We start from the raw sequence: 19,317 nt of genomic DNA on the forward strand, positions 1-19,317 counted from the left end.
GGTAACTACTGTCACCACCACCATGAGCATAGGGTAGTTTGGGTTCTAAAGCCTTTACGGCAGCACCTGAATTGTATTCTACAATTAAGCTTGGATAAAATTCTGAGGATAAATCCTCAACTGGTATTATTTGATTAATAGATCCATATTGTTTGAGGAAATCTAAAATGTCTTCATCTCTTTCTGTTCCAGTGATGCCTCTAACTAAAACGGCATTTGGAATTTTTACAGCGTGGTTCTGAACAATATCCATATTTTTAGGTTGATTTCAGTTTATTAAAAGTCAGTGAATATCAGAATTTTAGTATTATATTATTGTTAATACTTATACTAAGGTTTTGGGTCGCTAGACACTGTTAAATTACTATTTCAAAATGGTGAAAAAGTATTGCAAATTACTCATCTACCTCCTGGCTGGGCTCGCCATATTTTACTGTAGCACTCGGCTCAATTTACTATATTCTAGGTTATGTCTAGTTACTTGGACCAGAATCAGAAGTTTCTAGATAAGACTACTGGAGGTAGATGGATGCAACAAGCTAAAGTTTATGTTAGAATAATGATGACATTTAATAAGTAAAAGGAGTGAATGAATAAAATGGTATAAATAACAATAAGTACAATGAATAGGTTGAAATAAATAGAATACAAAGTGCAGTGCAATAAATAACAATATCAGATGTTCTATACGGTTCTATATTCGGGTGCACCCTTATCTTACCTAAGTTCTAAAATATTCAATGTGATCTTTCAATGGTACAAGAAAATAAAAATATATACAATAAATATTCAGTGTATTATAGTATGTATGTGTATCAATTCAACAAAATGTATTATCAATATCAACGATCAATGTGTCACAATCAATTAATTCAGTTCATTCAGAAGTTATCAGGAGGTTAAGTCAGGGAATAGTCAAAAGGTCAGTCTGGGTCAGTCTTACAGTCCTACCACAGTGGTGTGAAGGGAAATGAAAGGTGAAGGGAAGTTCAGATTCGGGATTCTGGGAGGCTCGCCATCAATTCAGATCTTTTATCCACTATAAAAAACCTGACCGAAGCCAGCATTCGATGCAGTACAGGCAGTTCAGAAAGTTGCAGTTCTGTATGTTCTCGTTCAGGTTTCCTTTCTCTTCTTATTGAGCTCTTATTGATAGATTATTCTTGTTGGTTCGTGTTAGTTCGTGTTGGTTCGTGTCTTTCGTTTGATTTCATTCAAAAGTTTTTCCGTGGTTGCTGTGGAGACGCAGGGGTCGCGCTCTCATTGGCCAGCTGGCTTTTAGCAGTTAACCCTTTATGCACTGGGCTACATATTTCTCGATTCTCGATTAGGTTTTGGTTCCATGGTCAGGTTCTGAGGACCCCCATATAATTGTGTCTTGACGATGTGGACTGATAGTTGAGCTACACCACAGTAGGAATGGTTCATTATGGACTGACTGAAGTGATTTATACTGTAGATGCAATAGTCTGGAAACACAAATATTTCTCCACACCCTTCTTTTTTTCATACTTATCCAGACCTGGAAATTACTAAAATCAAATTCCATACTTTGTGTGTGTGTGTGTGTGTGTGTGTGTGTGTGTGTGTGTGTGTGTGTGTGTGTGTGTGTGTGTGTGTGTGTTTTAGAAGATGAAATACAGAGTGTCTCCTTCAGATGGCCTCTTGAGAAGCACACCGCTAAGAACAGGGAGCTCTCAAGATTGATGGACCAAGCAATCAAATAGAACTGTGTGTGTGTGTGTGTGTGTGTGTGTGTGTGTGTGTGTGTGTTCTGTTTGTCCAACAAGCAATGTTTGTGCACCCGCGTGTGTGTGGGGCCGCATAATAATCAGGTTCTGAGCACACACAACACTCAGTGTGTGTGAGTGTCTGGTAAGCCACCTGTGCATGTGTGTGTGCTTCCGCATAATAATCTGCATCTTTGTGTGCGTGTGTGCATGTGTGTGTGTGCGCGCGTGTGTGTGTGTGTGTGTGTGTGTGTTTTCTGAAGGCGGCTACTTGCTCCGCTTGCATATCAGCTTACTCATTAAAACCCCAGAGAGACAGACCAAAACAAACATTCCACTGTTTACTTTCTAGTCCCCACTGATACACACACACGCGTGCACACACAGACAGAGACACAGACACACAGACACACACACACACACACACACACACACAGAACCTCCTGCTATTGTGCGAGCAACTCAGCAACACAAGCAACTGTGGTTGTGCTTGTGTAAGTGTGCCAGTGTGTGTGTGTGTGTGTGTGTATGAGCAGCTGTTTATTTGTGTGCATGTGTGAATGTGTTTGCGTGCGTATTACTGTGCGCTAAAACTCATGAGGAGAGGTGGGAGTATCGACGCCTCGCCGACTGACTAATGACTGCTGAGAGTAACTGAACTCAAAGGTTTTCACTGGAGGCGGATGGGAATGAGGCAGAACATGCTGCCTACAATAGCGCTGTGCTCACAGACAAAGTGAAGAAGGCCAAACGTAGGAGTCTCTCCAAAGATTCAGAATGAGCAGCCAATACAATGCAACAGGCAACTTGTCTCAATTGTATCATCCCAGATGTAAGCCTGGCTACGGCGATGAAGCTATCATTATTTCAAGATGTCAGAAAATCTAACCACACCTCTCCAAACTCAACAACCTTGTCAGACTCAAGACATTTCACTAAACCTTAGCATAGACATTTCTCAATATCAATACTACCATGGCTGCATGTTTGTCCACACACAGCAATGTGATAGAGATGGAGGGTGTCCACACACAGCAATGTGATAGAGATGGAGGGTGGATTTCTTTTTGATTTTGTGACATTTGTGACATCACAGAATTTCATATTTTTGCAGAATGTTGTCAATACGCAATTACATTCCTGACTGACAGCACAGCGATCACCCAAGACATCCCGGGAGCCCACAAGGCATCAGCGCACGTCTACAAACCTAATCCCAACAGGCTAAACATCACCAAATCTGACTAGACCCTATCAGGTATTTCCAGCCAGACGCCACAACTCCGCCGACCCTCAGTGAAGTTCTTACCAGCCGAGTGTGCGTCCCAGCAGCGGGAGTTTGCCATGCTCCTCTGGCTCTCCAGGTCCTCCCTCTCCTCCGCTATGATGGACAGCTGGTCAGGCGAGGGGTCAGACGGTGGCCTGCCGCCCAGGCCCCTGCATGCCAACTCGGCCTGTAGGGCCTGCAGCCTGTCCCCTGGGGCCCCTGTAGCCTCGGCCTCCTTCTCCGGGTCTCCTTTGCGATCAGTGTTGTTGTCGTTGTCGTTGTCATTGTCATCGTAGTCCGAGCCAGAACCTGCGGCGGGCTCTGAGGGGTTCTTCTGGTCCGGCTCTGGCGGCTCGGCGGGCGCGGGCTGGCGCAGGCTGAGGAGGCTGGCCGAGAACGCCTCCGACATCTCGGCCAGCCGCGCCGAGAACGCCTGGAAGCTGGGGCCCCAGGAGGACGTCATGATGACCCGACGTCACTTCAGAGTGAAGCGGAAGTGGAAGAGGAGGAACAAGGGCAGCAGGAGGAGCAGAATAAGGAGCAGGAGGAGCAGGAACAGGAGGAGGAGGAGGAGGAGGAGGAGGAGGAAGAGCGTGACTACAAGCCTACCATCATCTCTTTGACAAACCCAAAGTCACTCCAGAGAGAGAAGCTCAGGTACAACAGCAGATCCAGACAGAGGATGGGCGGCACGTAGCTAAGTCTGTGCTCCTGTGGTCTATCTGTCATGTCAAACAGAAAAGCTGAGTGCTACCTGGAACTGCTCTGAGCTACACAAAGTGGACTGTTTGCTAAAGGAACCGCCCGACCTGGAAATACCGGAGCAGCAAACACACTCCCTGACACACACTGTACACATCACACATCATATACACTACACACACTCACACACAGAAACACACACACATAAGGACTCCTAATTCTCTTCTCTTCTCTCTCTCATACAATTTCAACATTAAGATTTTAGGACTATCTACCATGGAACATGGAGTATTCACTATAATAAGTTTTTAGTTAAGTGATGCTGACTAGATTTCCGAGGGGAGCAAAATAACACCTCACTGCTTAGTCATGAAAGGAAGGAAGGAAGGACATAAAAAACCACAAAGGAACAAAAGCACAGGCAAGATAAAAAGAGGCTTAAATGGCAGTACACATTAACAACTCAAGATAAAAAATGATCTCATCCAACAGTGTGAACTTTCATCAAGTGTATGGATACTGAATACCAATTAACATCAAGAGTTATCCCACTGTTCTCGCAAATAAAGGTGTGACCACAGAAACACAAGCCAAAACAGCCCATCCTTACATCAACTAAGTAACCACAAGAGGCTGACTTCATCCACAGGCATACACATTCTACTCTCATAATCCTGTGTGTGTGTGTGTGTGTGTGTGTGTGTGTGTGTGTGTGTATTTGAGTATTTGAGTCTGCGAGAGAGGGAGAGAGAAAGAACGTATGAAAGTTTTTTAGAATGTATTATATTCACATATCTATACATGTATGTATGTATACATGTATGTATGTGTGTTTGTGTGTGTTTGACGTGTGTGCGTCCATGTGAGCGCACACTTTCCTAATTCATCTCCCGCCCATCTTGTGTGTGGAGTGGAGTGTCGGGCCCCTGTACTCACCCAGGCCCTGGTGCACACCGCGCTCCTTGCGGCGGCGGCGGCTGTACTGTTCCAGGCAGGGCAGGCCCCCGACGCGGGCGAAGCACAGCTTCTTGTTGATGAAGAGGAAGAGGATGGCCAGCAGGACCACAAAGACGCCCACGGCCGACAGGAAGCCGATGGCCTCCGGCGTGACTGCCAGGGAGAGGGGACACACAGAGACACACGCATCAGACCACACCAACACGCAGCCTGACGTGCAACACGGGGGACACGTGCAAAAAGAGAAATAAATAAATAAATAAATAAACAACAAGCAAGTAAACACAGACGTAGGATGCAGGACATGTAGGCACACACACATGCAGGTACATGTAAGCACACACACACACACACACACACACACACACACACACACACACACACACACACATACACACACACACACAAACAAGCCCACAAGTTTACACATATGCAAAAAATACATGCATGTAAGCACATGGGTATACAAAGGTAAGCACACACACACACACACACACACACACACACACACACACACACACACAATACAGAATCACACACATATACACAATTGGGCAGGACTTTAGTGTAGGGCATCAATGCTTAAACCTAATACATTTAACTATACACACTGCATGTACAGATTACTAATCTGCTAGACAGGTAAAACATTGCTAGACTATTTTTTACAAGTTGAATGACCTTCACTTTGAATCATCAACATTCAAGGATTTAGGATGTACAAGTGCCCAACGGGGAAATAGTGCAGGCCAAAGACATTATACTGTATCATATGTGGAAGACAAATGCATTACATACAGGAATACCATTCATCTGAACACACACACACACACACACACACACACACACACACACACACACACACACACACACACACACACACACACACAGCCAAAATATTAATGCTCAATGCCTCATTCAGTGATATCATAAAGCCGGAGGGGGGCGGGGCACTAACAAGGTGTATTCTCCCTCACATACAGCACTATTCACATTTGCGTTCATGAAAAACTGCAATGTGGGAAATTCGTCTCCACAACGTGAAAGATATGTAGATATTCCAAAGCAAAAAAGTCGCTTCTTTAGTCATCAAGTCGTTTATTTGCATTATGCTCATGAGCACAGGTGATTGTGATGTTAAACAATACTTCCCAGTTTCCTTTTGTGCTTCCAGCTTTCCAGCTTTCTGGCTGGAAGCCTGGCTGCCTATGAACATGACCAACGTTGCCAGTTTGTTGCTGTCAAGTGAAAGCTCTCAACTGTGTGTCTGTGTGTGTGTGTGTGTGTGTGTCGGAGAGAGTGAAACTCATGGTGAGGGGCTTAGGTACATGTGAGTGTGTGTGTGTGTGTGTGTGTGTGTGTGTGTGTGTGTGTGTGTGTGTGTGTGTGTGTGTGTGTGTGTGTGTCGGAGAGAGTGAAACTCATGGTGAGGGGCTTAGGTACATGTGTGTATGTGTGTGAGAGAGGGAGAGGGAAATAAAAAGAGAATGAGATTGTGTAAATACAAAAACGACTTAAATGGCTGAGTGGTTGTGGGTGTAGGCTATGTACAGTATGTGTGAAAGAGAGAGAGAAAGAGAACTACAGATGGAGGACAGCCTTGAGTAGTTGAATATGTCTGAGTGAGTCACCTCCATGTAGAGAACACAATGGTAAGAATACAGTCCTTTGACTAGCATATGCTTTGCCTGTAACTCCAGAAGGTCTCTCTATCTCTCTCTCTCTCTCTCTCTCTCTCTCTCAAATCAAATCAAATCAAATCAAATGGTGCTTTATTGGCATGAATGAGTAGAGTCACTGTTGCCAAAGCTACAAGTAAAACATGTTAATAATCAACTTTACATTATAAAGTATTGGTATAGAGATAATTGGCCTCTCTCTCTCTTTCTCTCTCTCCCTCTCAAACTCGCATGTTTCTCTCACTGCCCTCTTCTCTCTGGACTCTGTAGCACTCAGAGTGGCCAAGGACTCCCGCTGAGGTCAGAATATCCACACAAACGTGAGGATGTGAAAGAGAGAGGGCAGAGGAACAGAAAGAAAGAGAAAGAGAGAGAGAGACAGAAAGAGAAAGGGGGAAAAGAGAGAACATGAAATATAGGAGAGAGGCAGTATTGGCTGACATGGCTGTCTAAATAAGTGCCAACCATTTGTGCACACACACGCACACACACACACACACACACACACACACACACACCTCGCTGTCCCAGGTCAGGACAGATGGATCGGAAATGCACACACATCACAGACCTCCTCTGAGCTGCCCAATCTGCCTCTCTCTGTCTCTCCATCTCTCTCGTCCACACAGACACACACAAACAAATGAAAATAAGACTCCAGATGAACACACTCACACAGACACAGACACACACAGACACACACACAGACACACACACACACACCATCCCCTGGAAGGCACCTGTTTAATCCATGCTCTTTGAATGTCAGCAGCCAATAAGGAAAACCCAATTACTACAATGTATTTCAATGCTAGTGATGTCCTCTACCACACACAAACACACAGAAAATACAGAACAGTTGACTCATGAAATAGAGCCAAATTGAAGGCTTATGATTTGTGTGTGTCTGTGTGTGTGTGTGTGTGTGTGTGTGTGTGTGTGTGTGTGTGTGTGTGTGTGTGTGTGTGTGTGTGTGTGCATCTACCTGTACATGTTTCATTGGTTAAACAGCTCACACCACGGTAACAGGCTGAACTCTATTGCCTTCTTGACACCTAGCTCCAGCTCAGAGGGATTATATGTACTGCTGAATAACTCCAAACCTCTCTTTCTCTGTGTCTGCCTCTAACTGTCACCTTCTCTCATTCCCTCTCTGTGCTACATGATCACGACAAGACTTACAATCAACATTTCAAAGCAATCCTTTACTTTTATACGCTCATTAACAAATGAATCAGGGACACTGGTCTATTCAGTGTTTGCACTCACTAACAAGGATACTGTATACAGCATGCGCATGTAGACTACTATATATTCACTTGTCCTAGAAACAGAACACTATCCTTTTTTTGTTTCTCATTTTCTCATTCATTCCCTCATTTCTCTATTTCTCTGCCACCATTGCAATTTTGTTACATTAATACTACTACTACTACTAATAATAATAATAATAATAACAATAGTTGTTTATATTATTATTATTACCACATTACAGACTGATATAGAATATGAAACAAGCAGCATTTATTTTATAACAGTATGTTTATGAACAAAGAGTAGTTAAGAAAAGAGTACGGAGGGTTATCCAGTTGAGGCTTCCTTAGAGAGAAAGAGTGCTGAAAGACTGGTGAAGACCACATAGCATCCTCAGCAGAAACGCTGTCTCTTTCTTTAATCTGCCTCATGACGTGCAGATATTGCCCTCTACTGATCAAAGGAGGAAGACTACCAAGTCTGCATTTCTGAAGTCCTCTGAAGTCAGCTGATTACATTTCACAGAACCTCTCATCTCATTACAACTCATAATATTACAAACACAAGGGACAAGTAAAACATACATAACACATTATATAAACAGGCCACAACAGCCCAGGACAATCAAGTCCACCACCTGACATCCATAGAAATGACAAACACAGCACCATCTATTGGTCATTCTATTTTCTATTGGCGGCCAGAACGAGGCTACAGAGTACACCTGCCATCACACTTTAGTCCAGCAGATGGTGGTAATGCACTCCGTTAGCAAACTGCCAAAAAAAACTCACTGAAGAATTAAAAGAAGAAAAAGAAGGAGAAGGTTACTCTGGAAGGCCCATAGGGCAGGCCAATGAGGCAGGCTTTTTTCTTTTGGTAGTTAGGACACTAGCCTAGAAATCTAGACGCACTCAAGCGGCAGCAAATGTAATTTGCAGCCAGGGTGGTCTAGCAACAGCTTGCGAGCTGGAAAACCAAACTCAGGTCAGGCCAATCACATTGTGTATAGAGTCGATGGGCAGGCTTAACAGAGTTGCGACGGTTCCGTGTGAATTCCCTGCTACTTGAAAACAAAGAGGATGGCTGCTGCTGCTGGCGAACAGCGGCCTTCGAATCAGCTTTGGCCGCGACTCGGCACTGAGTGGCACTGGAGTGGTTGTAGCGCTATCCTATTGCGTGCAGAGGGAATTTGAAAGAACCGTTTATCCCGCCCCAAGGATTGAGCCCTGGCAATGGTGTATTCCCAGACCCAACATCGTGATGTGGGTCTGGCTTGCCAAAGTATTGTGTGTGTGAGCCGAGGCAGCTCTCATATATGCTATACATTAAATTGTACATATCATATAGCTATACATTAAATTGTATATTCTCTAATATTCTATACATTACATTGCACATCTCATGCTCCTGCCATGATTCTGCCTCCTGATGTAAACAATGATGTTAACCAATGGCAATATGGCGGCGAGGAATAACCAAAAGTAACAAATATAAATGTATTGTAATGTGTGATCATTTAAAATATTAAATGATCTTAAAATACATTTCAATACAGTTCTCATCCAAACTTGTCAAAGTTAGGATGTTTTATGTTCACTTTCAATGAAATAACATGGGACACTATCCCAATGTCAAATTTAAGCAATCAGCTAGAAACAGACACTCACTTAATCACAAACAACAACTATCACACACACAAGTACACACGCACACACACACCAAAGGACCTACACATTCACAACTAAACACACACACACACACACACCAAGCACCCGGAGTGGTTGGAACATTACATGTACAGCGAAACTGTGTGTAGTCTCCCCCTTGCTCTCTGCCAGATTCCAACATGCAGAGTCCATATTCTGTTTCCCTTCTTTAGCAATATTACCTTTAACGTTCCTCCCACCCCTCCATCCAAACTCTCACCTTCGACGGGTCCTCTCACCTCCTTCACTCACTCCACTCTTCTTTCGTTGCTCAGAACGCTCCTTCTTCTGCTGTCTCTTTTCTACCTAAACTGATATTCCACACCAGCAGCGCTAAATTAGAAGAGGCAGCCAGGAAGTTGACTCAGAGCTCTTCCAGTCTCCGGGGGCACTTCCTCTCCCGCTGGGCCCAGACTGGACCTCCCATCCTGTGAGAGACGGATCCCTCATCTCCCCCTCAGGAGGGAAACCCTGCTCCGCTACAGGAGTGGGCTTGGGGTGGGGGTGATGACAACCTGCAGCTCCTGATGGCCTTGATTTGCCCCCTGGTCGTGGCCACTGCCTACCCTCCACCCGGGCGCTCGCTCAAACAGCCCAGACAAGCTCTTCTCATCTCGCCTAGCTCTCCTCTACACCCTCACGCAATGGCAAACACCTCCAGTTTCGAACAGTGGCGTCACACACTGTCACGTCCACTTAGCCGACACTTTCATCTGAGGTGCCTTGCAAATCGGTACAATGTTTAAGTACCAGTAGGCAACCAAAAAAAATAACACTGCCATGGTACGGTAAATGCCATCTCTTTATAGAAAACAGATATATATAACAGATATAACAGTCATCAGATATAACAGTCATCTAATATATTAGCATAAACAAGTTCTAAAACATTCAATAATGCCCTTTACTACCATGATCATTTATGACCACTGAAGCAGTCTGTGCATGCATCACCGGAGACAGGAAACATGAAACAACTCTCAAGAAAAACTAGGAGCATTTCCTAAACTACCACACCAGGCATACTAATCACACTAAAAATAATATGACGTATTTTTATTGCTATTCAAAATAATTTACCAGTTGTGTATGTTCCACAGTAGATGATACCATAACCATACTTCAGTCAATGCTATAGCTTGAATGCAATCCTGTGGCTGTAACAGGTGAATTTTTGCCAGTATGTTGGGGGTGAAACGATATGGTTCCACCCACAAACAGTCTCTATTTCTCTTTCTCCATCCGTGGGCCTCACTCTGTCTGCACACACATTTGGCCAGAGCCACAGTCACTCACAATCATACACAAACATAACTGTGTGTACTTTTGCCATTGTTCCTTTACATGGCTCATGCCGTTACCATTTCCTCCATCTCCATGGCAAAATAAGCAGTGCTAAACGAGTCTTGACCTGGCACACAGGACAAAGAAATGGGCTACTCATGACTTGTGCAAACACATGTGGACGGCATTGCCCAGGGAAAGCCCAGGATTATGTCCTCTCTTAGACAACTCACTCTATGCTTCTAGAATGTTTCCTGAACTTCCCTTCCACCTGATTTCAGTCACATTGATATATCAGTGGCACAAGAGTCACATTACAATGTAGAGATGCGGAGGGTATAGAAAAGCTTTTCTCAGTTCAGTTCAGTTCAGTTACGACCACAAGCAAAGTATGAGAGTTAGAGTGCATGGAGTAGCTTCTCATCAGCCATTATCCCTGTGACTTGTCCACATACCACACTGACCACTAGAGGTTGTCCAAATGAAAGATCTTGCGACACAGTCCTACAGTAACTAAAGGCTAGCTCAGTGCTAGCAGACAGTGTCATCTCTCTGACCTTACCTTGACCTCACCTTAGCCCACACCATGAGTTACACTCTCTCCAACACACACACACACACACACACACACACACACACACACACACACACACAAACAGCAAACAGCACACACTATTATTCATTAATCGCTATATGATGCCTCCTCAACTGTAACATGTACCAGGTGTCTCTGTTCTTCCCGCTGTGCGTGTTATTGCAAGACCAGAAATGTTTATGCTTCTGGTCATATCTGACCCTTTAGAATGCCCCAGTAACGCAGTTGAAACAAAAGCTAAACTTATCTGTTTCAACCAGCATTTTTGTTTGATTATGCCTGAAATGACATTTGGCTTCAAAAATCAGACCCCCCATGCTAGGAATCTGTGAGTCAAGTCTAGTGTGGAACCAGGTTAATGATAAACAGTGGCCTAAATGGAACGGGAGGACCATGACAATAGAGTCCCTCTTTAGCAAAAGACATTAGTGAGAGTTCACATGGGACTGGGTGTGAGTCTCATGCATCTAGGGAATGTCACAGACTCTTCCTAAAGGCATGGCTAATCCTGCCACCAGCGGTATCTGCTGATTCATTTTCTACATGTCCCACCACCTCAAAACTTAGAACCTGCTGTTTAAAGGCGCAGGGCTTTGTGTAAGAAACAACCATCACTACCTGACAGAGTGTAAAAATAATTTAAGAAGTAACCTAGTCTTAGATTTGTGGTGTAATTAAATTGGGGTTGTTCTTGGATAGAGCCCATATATTTCCAAAGTGCAAAGCTTTAACGGGCCTTGCCCTGGCCTGAAACTGAGAACCTTCCCAAAAGCAATTGGCCTTCAAATGGGTCGCCTCATCAATGTGGAATAATGTGAGACGTGAGTTAGGGGGTAGCCTAATGGACTTGTATGAAAACCTCGATACAAACACAATAGCCGCGCGTATTGTGGGTAGTTTGGAGAGAGTAAAATATGACTGACACCATCATTCCTACACCTGTATTTAAACACTAATTATTACAAAGTAGCATAACCCATACACAAGGCAGCTATATTACTTAGAGAGATACCACTGTATGCGCAGCCATACAAAGATGGGACGCATTGCTTATCTTTATTACTGCGTAGGCTAGCTATGGACCCTGCAACATCAAGAACGGCTGTGGAAGATGGGGGTGGGGTGCTGAAGATATTTGCACATCTTTATCTCTGGACAATCGATATCAGAATCCAACGGGGATACTCACTATCAGCGGCCATGGCTGAATCGGTTTAGTCCACGGCTTCTATTCGGGTTTTGAGAGAACAGTCAGCGGCAGTCGCGTCTTTAAGGGCCTTTCTGTCAGCTCACATCGCATCTAATTTGGTCCGCTGAGCTGAACGCGCACAGCGTTGAATTAAGCCCGTCTTCCGCTCCGTTTTTCTCTTCGCTTCAGCACCAGATCATCAAGGCGCCACTGATGTACGGTTGGGATTCTCTACCCCCACCACCCTTTTCTGCTGTATCGCGATCACGGAAGACGCGGACATCCCTATGACGCGCTGCGCGTTCCCGCATTCGGCGCTCGGTTAAGCGCATCCCAGTCTTGTGTAAAACAGTGAGGACCAGCAGACATTTCATTGTAATGTTTTCCTGTATCGATTCATTTTAACTTCGTATTTGCTACGGTCCTGACTATGCAACATCAATTTCAATTTTTCCATACATTAATGATTATTCAAAGAGAAAGACATGTTTCTAGGAAAACTTACCTGAATATCCAACTGCAACTGGCGTTCCCTCCGCACAAATTCTAATTTAAAACCTATTTGTCATTGGGGTGTTTGGGGACCCCGGAGGACAAAAAAAGCTAATAAGAATGGCCATGCATTTTCGTGCTGCTTTCTGGGGTTCACCTTCTTGAAGCTCGCCTCTCTGGACTGGAGCTCTACTCTGTGAACTCTCCAGCACAGTCCCTCCATAATAGGCTATAAGCTACTTCGGATCTCGGTACATCCCCCGCCAACTGCGAGGCTGTAAACTCCCAGAGCCTAAGGGCAATTCGCAGGGAACTAGAAATCAACCTCTTGTCTCTTAAACATTTCGTCCGTAACAATTTTGTTTCAAACCAAGATAACCCCATTGTCAGAATCAATGTCTTTGAGTGTGAATGATTAGCCTACATTTCATAGACACTTCCACACACCGGGACTGTAATTCATTCACAAGAAGGGTTAAGCATACCTGTAAGAGATTGAATAATTTCTGCTTAGTATCAAAGAAAGAAATGCATTTTCACAGCATGCAAAAGCACTAGGACAATCTACTTTCGATTTCTCTGGGTAGCCTAATAGTCCAAAGGACAGCTTTGAGAAGCATCAGTATTGAGCGTACATGGTATAGTGCATGGTATAGTTTGAATTGTCTGCGTAGTAAAGAAGGGATGTGATATTGATTCACATTGACAGCTTAATTTGAAGATCGATAGGCGGGCCACTTTGACACAGGTAGGATGTCACTCTTAAAGAAATGTTACAAGAGGGCTCAGGCACCGACACATTCTCATGGGACTTGACCCCCCATCCTCATCCTCATCCACACCCACAAACACACACACACACAAATAAACTCAAAGGTCAATATTTATATACTGTATATAAAAAATATTTAACATTTATTTCACATTTGTAAGACATGACACCACATACTCAAAGCTATGCATGCAGCATTATGCAGCATAACACTTTTTGGCTATGTCATATGGCATCTCACACATACATCTCTTGGTATTACCGGTATGTTAAACTTGGCTAGAATGTATTTGGAAACTGCAACAAAAACGGCATTCTCTTCCATTATATTAACCAAAAACTAGACACAAACTAACACCCATCCTTCTGGTCATAACAATCTATCTTCTCAGCAATGACCATGGTAGCAAAGAACTTCCAGAACTTGCAAATGTTCATGTGTGGGTCAACCACTGTCCATCATAAACAACACCCACAACATAGGACCCGATAAAGGATTTACATTATTGAACATTATTGTGTGAGTCTAAAGACAGACATTCAGAGAAGGACGGTCCAAGTAGTACAGCTGGTCCAAGCCAGTCAGCGTGTTTCATGGTTGCGTCACCAAGTGAAGCGCTTCACGACCCTCTCCGGGGTGTCTAGAGAAGGCCAAAGACAAGCACTCATTAGCTGATCATCCAAAACTTTTTTTTCTCAGAATAATCAATATTCTCAATCCTGGCAAAAGGTTGCTGATATTAGAGCTCAAGTGCAAAATCAATGAATACTCAATTTATTAACCCCTTGTTTAACTCATTCTATCATGCTGATGGCCCATACAAGGTACTGTCCATGCCATGCTTACCTTCACCGTCAGCCTGGCTTAGTTTCCAAAGCTTGGTGCACTTGAGGAACTCCTCTGGGATGCCTCCTGTTGGGACAGAGAACACGTCAGTAACTGCCCTTCCACAACAACTGAGGGTCAGTGTGTCAAGGTGGAGACACCCAGATATAGAGTTGAGTAGGTGTCAACGCGTGTGCTTGCCATTTTCATAGAGACGGCGTAGAGTACGGTATCTCAGCGAATTGGTGAATCGGTATCTATGCCTTGCAACTGCCACAGGCTTGACCCCTGGCTCCTGTCCAACCCGCCGGTCTTCGTGTGGGCCGGCCTCTGCTGCTGAGCAAAGCTCAGCCTGTCTGTGGCGCCGGGACTTGGCCACCTAGTGGAGAGACATGGAACAGCAGCGCAGTGTAGAGGCAGAATGAACACTACATAAACAAAGGGACATCCACAAACACGTTCATGAGATTAGAGGCGGACATCCCGGATCCAGAATATAAAAGTCCTGCCATATATTCTTTCTACCTGTGCACTTAACACAGGTGATATCACTAATTATCTGATCTAAATGGCTGCCAATTAGGATGAACTGGTTTATTAAATGGTTGGATCAAATACTTGGCAGGAATTTTACTTTCTGAACCCGGGATGTCCGCCTTTGCATGAGATGCCATGACGAAATGAAGCAATTTAACACGCACCTCCACCACCTGGCCGTACGAGCGTGCCTTGATGGAGGCGAGGAGGTCTGCTCTCTTGGAGCTCTGGAGGAGAGGGAGACAGAAGAGAGAGAGAAACCCATGAGAAGAGCAGATGCTTGGGGTGGGCACCTCAGCACCATGGAGCTCCGGCTGATTATGCAACCCTGCTGCTGATCCCTCACCTCCTGACGCGGGTTAAAGTTGGAACTGGTGGAGGGCTCTTCAAGATTCAGCCTGGATGGCTGTTTACTGGCCTCATTTATCTGCAAAATAGTACAGGATGGTCAGCAGAATCTCCATCATGCACCATAAAGCAGACCACGCTTTTTACAGAAATTCAAATGTAATGTTACAGTTTTTACTGAAAAACAAAACACATTTTGTTTGTTTCCAGGCAAAAATCATACCATGTGAATTTTCTGCCACGTTCTGAAGGACCTCACGGAATTAAACAGTTTCGGAACCAGGTTCTGGCGGACGAGGTTGAGACTGGATTCGGGGTGTTGGATAACCACAGATTCCTTAAGCTCCTTGTAGTACTGGTTAATGTTAGCCACCTCCTGTGCAGCACAGAGACGGGAACAGTTCAGATCAGCCAGTCAGAATAGCCATTCACAGCCTATCTGTTGTCACTATTAGGCATTCAGAGGCTACTACAAAAAAGCGTTTTTCTAGACACCACTCTCCTCCACAGAGTTTAATCAGTGCAGCTCAAAGGACCTCTTCCCCACACACAGCTAAATTCCAGTGAAATTCTCACAAACACACACACACACACTCCATCACTCTGTGTCAAGATACCCCTGTGGAGCACACAAACACAAACACACACAAACAGTTCTGCACCCACAGACCCTGTGCAGCACACTCACTATGTGTTACATTCGAGTAGAAGCATCAGACTCTGGATTTGTATGTATGGCAGGAACTGCAGGAAGATAACAAAAACTCTAGAATCATCCTGAAGCAGTTAGGGAAATAACAATTATGAAACAAGTTCCTTTGCACAAGTAAATAATGATAAATCTGGACATCAAAGAAAAGACAGGGCAAGTGTGTGGCATTGTGGCTGCATTTATGGATTGCAATTATATAACGCTTTTACTGTTACGGGCACTCAGAGCGCTTTATACCAACTCACACACACATTCTTACACTGAAGGCTCCCATGCTTAGCCAAAAAACACGATCAAATCCCCTGATTTTCCATGTCTGGAGTAGCCTTTTTAAAATTCCTAGAAATTCCATGACCCATGAGAACCCTGCACTTAGAGCAGAGTAATTTTAGTTACTCAGTAGTGACTTATCAGCTATGGCTGCTGGGAGTGTTGACAGAGGCATAGGATTTGACATCATTCTCACAATCAAAATTCCGGGAATTTTCAAAGTTGGAAACTTTCCATGGGAATTAACGGTAATATATGGGAATTAACAGGAATAAACAGGAATTAATGGGAATAAACTGGGAATTTTTAATATGGCAAGTTAGTCTATAACAGGGAACTTAAATGTAGTGGACAAAACCCCATCTTGCAGCATAATATTAGTTAAAACAACCTGATTTAATTCAATTTCAGTCGAATTTCTACCCTGCACATCAGTCAGTCACATGCACATAGCAATTTAGCATAGGCTAGACATAAAGGAATCTTATGGTGCGTTCATGTGCATGGGAAAAAAATGTTCCAACCAATAGGATTTTGTTGTTGAGTGGTGTGGTGTATCTTGGGCAGTTCAGTGTTGCTAGTTTAGCACGCTAGTGAACAATAGGCAGAGAATGGGATTCCCGCAAGCATGCTAGCTAGCTTTGTATGCTAAGCTAAGCGAAAATAGGAACATACAAATCATATTGCTTATTACGAAACAAAATATTAATGTTTGTATATGAAACAGTTTGTATGAATTACCCAAAATTCCCAGTTAATTCCCGTAAATTCCCATTAATTCCCATAATTTCCTTTAATTCCATTAAAGTTTCCAATTTGGAATATTTCCAAAATTCCACAGCCTAACTTCCCATAGTAAGTTTACGGAAAGTTTCCAGAAATTTACTGGAAATTTTCCGCCCCTTTGCAACCCTAAACATAATTAAAGCAAAGGTACACAACCTTAAATACCCATGGCAAGGGTATACTCTCGCGAAGTAAGTCAATTTAATTTTTTTGCTAACTCATTTTCTGTTGTACCGACAGTTATGGCATCACTTCTTTGTAAGCTCTCAAGCCTCTCAACATAGCATACAAAGCTCTTCATTATTGAAGATTTCAAGAGACAGGCCAATTCCAGTTAGCTGTCAAATAGTCTTACATTGCTGGCTAGCACATTATGCACAAGGGTGATTTGTTCCACTTGTTCATTCAATGTACAGTACCCCCCCCCCCCAGACCCAAGTACCTCCAACATTTCTGTTGTGACAAGCTGCTGAGGACGAGATGCTGGTTTAGCGAAAACCTCAGTGTTCGTCTCCCCACGTTGCTTCTTATCTCTTAGAAATACCAGCTGTTGAAAGTAAGAAAAAATACAGCACTGGGTTATAAGAATCCTCCATTCATTACATGTAATTCTACACGTCATCATACATACAACAATATATTTGCTTAGTTTGTACAGATACAAAAGCATCCAAGACATATTAGAAGATTAAAGAAACATTCCCATAAGAGAATACTCCAATAATGAGTTGCGACATAGTGGTCACTGCATCATGTCCTAGCAGCAGTCTAAACAGAGTGATACTTATGTGCAGTCCTACCGGAACAGGCATGGCGGTGAAGTGAAAGGCTTTTGCACCCAGCAATTTGTGCAAGATGTACACCACATCATAGTGCTTAGAGCCCATGGCGTCTTGAGTGAATGCTTGGACATCCTCCCAGTCTTTCAAGGCCAGACGGATCTGCATCAGAAGAGATAAACTTACATCATGGATCAAAACAAAGATTAGTTTTAGTCAAGTATGACAGGCATCATGTTTACTGGGAAATCATTACACAACTAATAACTTGATTTATTAGACAGCAGCTGCTTACTGTCCTGCGACCCATTGATATTATTAAATACACAAATATTGTATGTTTTGGCATTTAGAATTACTTAAGAGGATATCAAAGTTCACTCCGGAATGTGTGGGTGTACCTTCTGCTTTGGGAAGGCGCTCTGTGAATGATAAAGACCGTAGAGAATATAAACCCCGCCAACTCGGATCTGAAAGGGGTATGGCGGTAGGAGGTAAGTGGTAGCCGCATTCAATGCCATGCGGCTGAAATCATTTTTCTCTTTCAGATTCTTGATTCCACTGTTGAGATGTGCAAACAAAAACAATCATTAGTCAATAGGTTCAGCGTAGACATTGAGATTCACCCCCTGAAATGAATGATTACCCAACACAACAATGGTCTCTCTTGCTTGCTACGTTCAATTATCGACTAACATTAGAAAAGTAGCCTGAGTGTATGCTAATAACGTAACCAGTTTTAACTAGCAGCCGGCGAGTCAAGTTCGGCTTACAAATAAATAATACGATTAACGTAAACAAAAAAGACATTAATTAAGGACGTGTGTTACACGAAGTTCAACATAATATTATATAAACTTAAATATCCTCACTCACTGAAATATTTCACCGAAGTCCATGTCTTTCCAGATGGTTGAGAATTCCTCATATCGTACTGAAGCTGTCCGTTGAAATCGACCCAACAACTCCTCAAGGTCTGTTTTCAAAGGCTCCTCAAATTTCTCTAACCGCCCTGACATTATTTGTTCTGAAATGGAAATACCTGACTGAGGAAAGCACAATTCTGCAAAACTAGGAACAAGACAACAATATCAACAAACACATCACGTTTGAGAGTCCTACTCGGTCCTACTGGAGGAAGTGTCGACAGATGATGACGTATTACAGCCACGCTGGTTGGACAAACTTAACAATGCAGGTACAGACGGAATTGTCACATTGCTTACAAGCAAGTAATAACGTGGCTATAGTTAATTAGTTCTATATGTGCTCACAATGTTTTTGCATAATAAAATCAGAGGAAAAGATCTTTAACAAACTGATGCAGGTACAGGTTAATAGACAAATACTAGCCAAATAAAGCAAAAGCAGACTGTAGTCATTGTAGCCGGTCACCCATGGGGCCACACTCTGACTTGTGTGAAATATG

General features: G+C 43.5%; 2 protein-coding genes across 5 annotated transcripts in view; both read right to left on the reverse strand.

Annotated features, from left to right (window-relative positions):
• Nucleotides 1-12,646, reverse strand: part of syt16 (synaptotagmin XVI) — a 32,011-nt gene extending 19,365 nt beyond the window's left edge. For 2 of the 4 annotated variants that reach the window (XM_042072171.1, XM_042072170.1), the window contains exon 1: nucleotides 3,040-3,464. In XM_042072171.1, coding sequence (XP_041928105.1) covers nucleotides 3,040-3,460 — 421 coding nt within the window. In that variant the 5' untranslated portion in view covers nucleotides 3,461-3,464. Of the gene's footprint in view, nucleotides 1-3,039; nucleotides 3,465-4,635; nucleotides 4,867-12,366 lie in introns of those variants that run through there. The other 2 variants (XM_042072173.1, XM_042072172.1) reach the window with 2 other exon arrangements.
• A 1,077-nt stretch (nucleotides 12,647-13,723) lies between these two features.
• On the reverse strand, nucleotides 13,724-19,041 carry snapc1b (small nuclear RNA activating complex, polypeptide 1b). The gene is made up of 10 exons (XM_042072175.1): nucleotides 18,765-19,041; nucleotides 18,290-18,449; nucleotides 17,910-18,050; nucleotides 17,552-17,656; nucleotides 15,565-15,717; nucleotides 15,340-15,420; nucleotides 15,158-15,220; nucleotides 14,658-14,835; nucleotides 14,478-14,543; nucleotides 13,724-14,271 (listed from the first exon to the last, which is right to left on the reverse strand). Exons 1-10 carry the CDS (start codon nucleotides 18,905-18,907, stop codon nucleotides 14,234-14,236), a joined length of 1,128 nt encoding a protein of 375 aa, XP_041928109.1. The 5' UTR covers nucleotides 18,908-19,041; the 3' UTR covers nucleotides 13,724-14,233.
• Nucleotides 19,042-19,317: the final 276 nt, after the last annotated feature.

This window comes from Alosa sapidissima, chromosome 19 (genome assembly GCF_018492685.1).
Source record: "Alosa sapidissima isolate fAloSap1 chromosome 19, fAloSap1.pri, whole genome shotgun sequence".
In the NCBI taxonomy this organism is placed as follows: Eukaryota; Metazoa; Chordata; class Actinopteri; order Clupeiformes; family Clupeidae; genus Alosa; species Alosa sapidissima.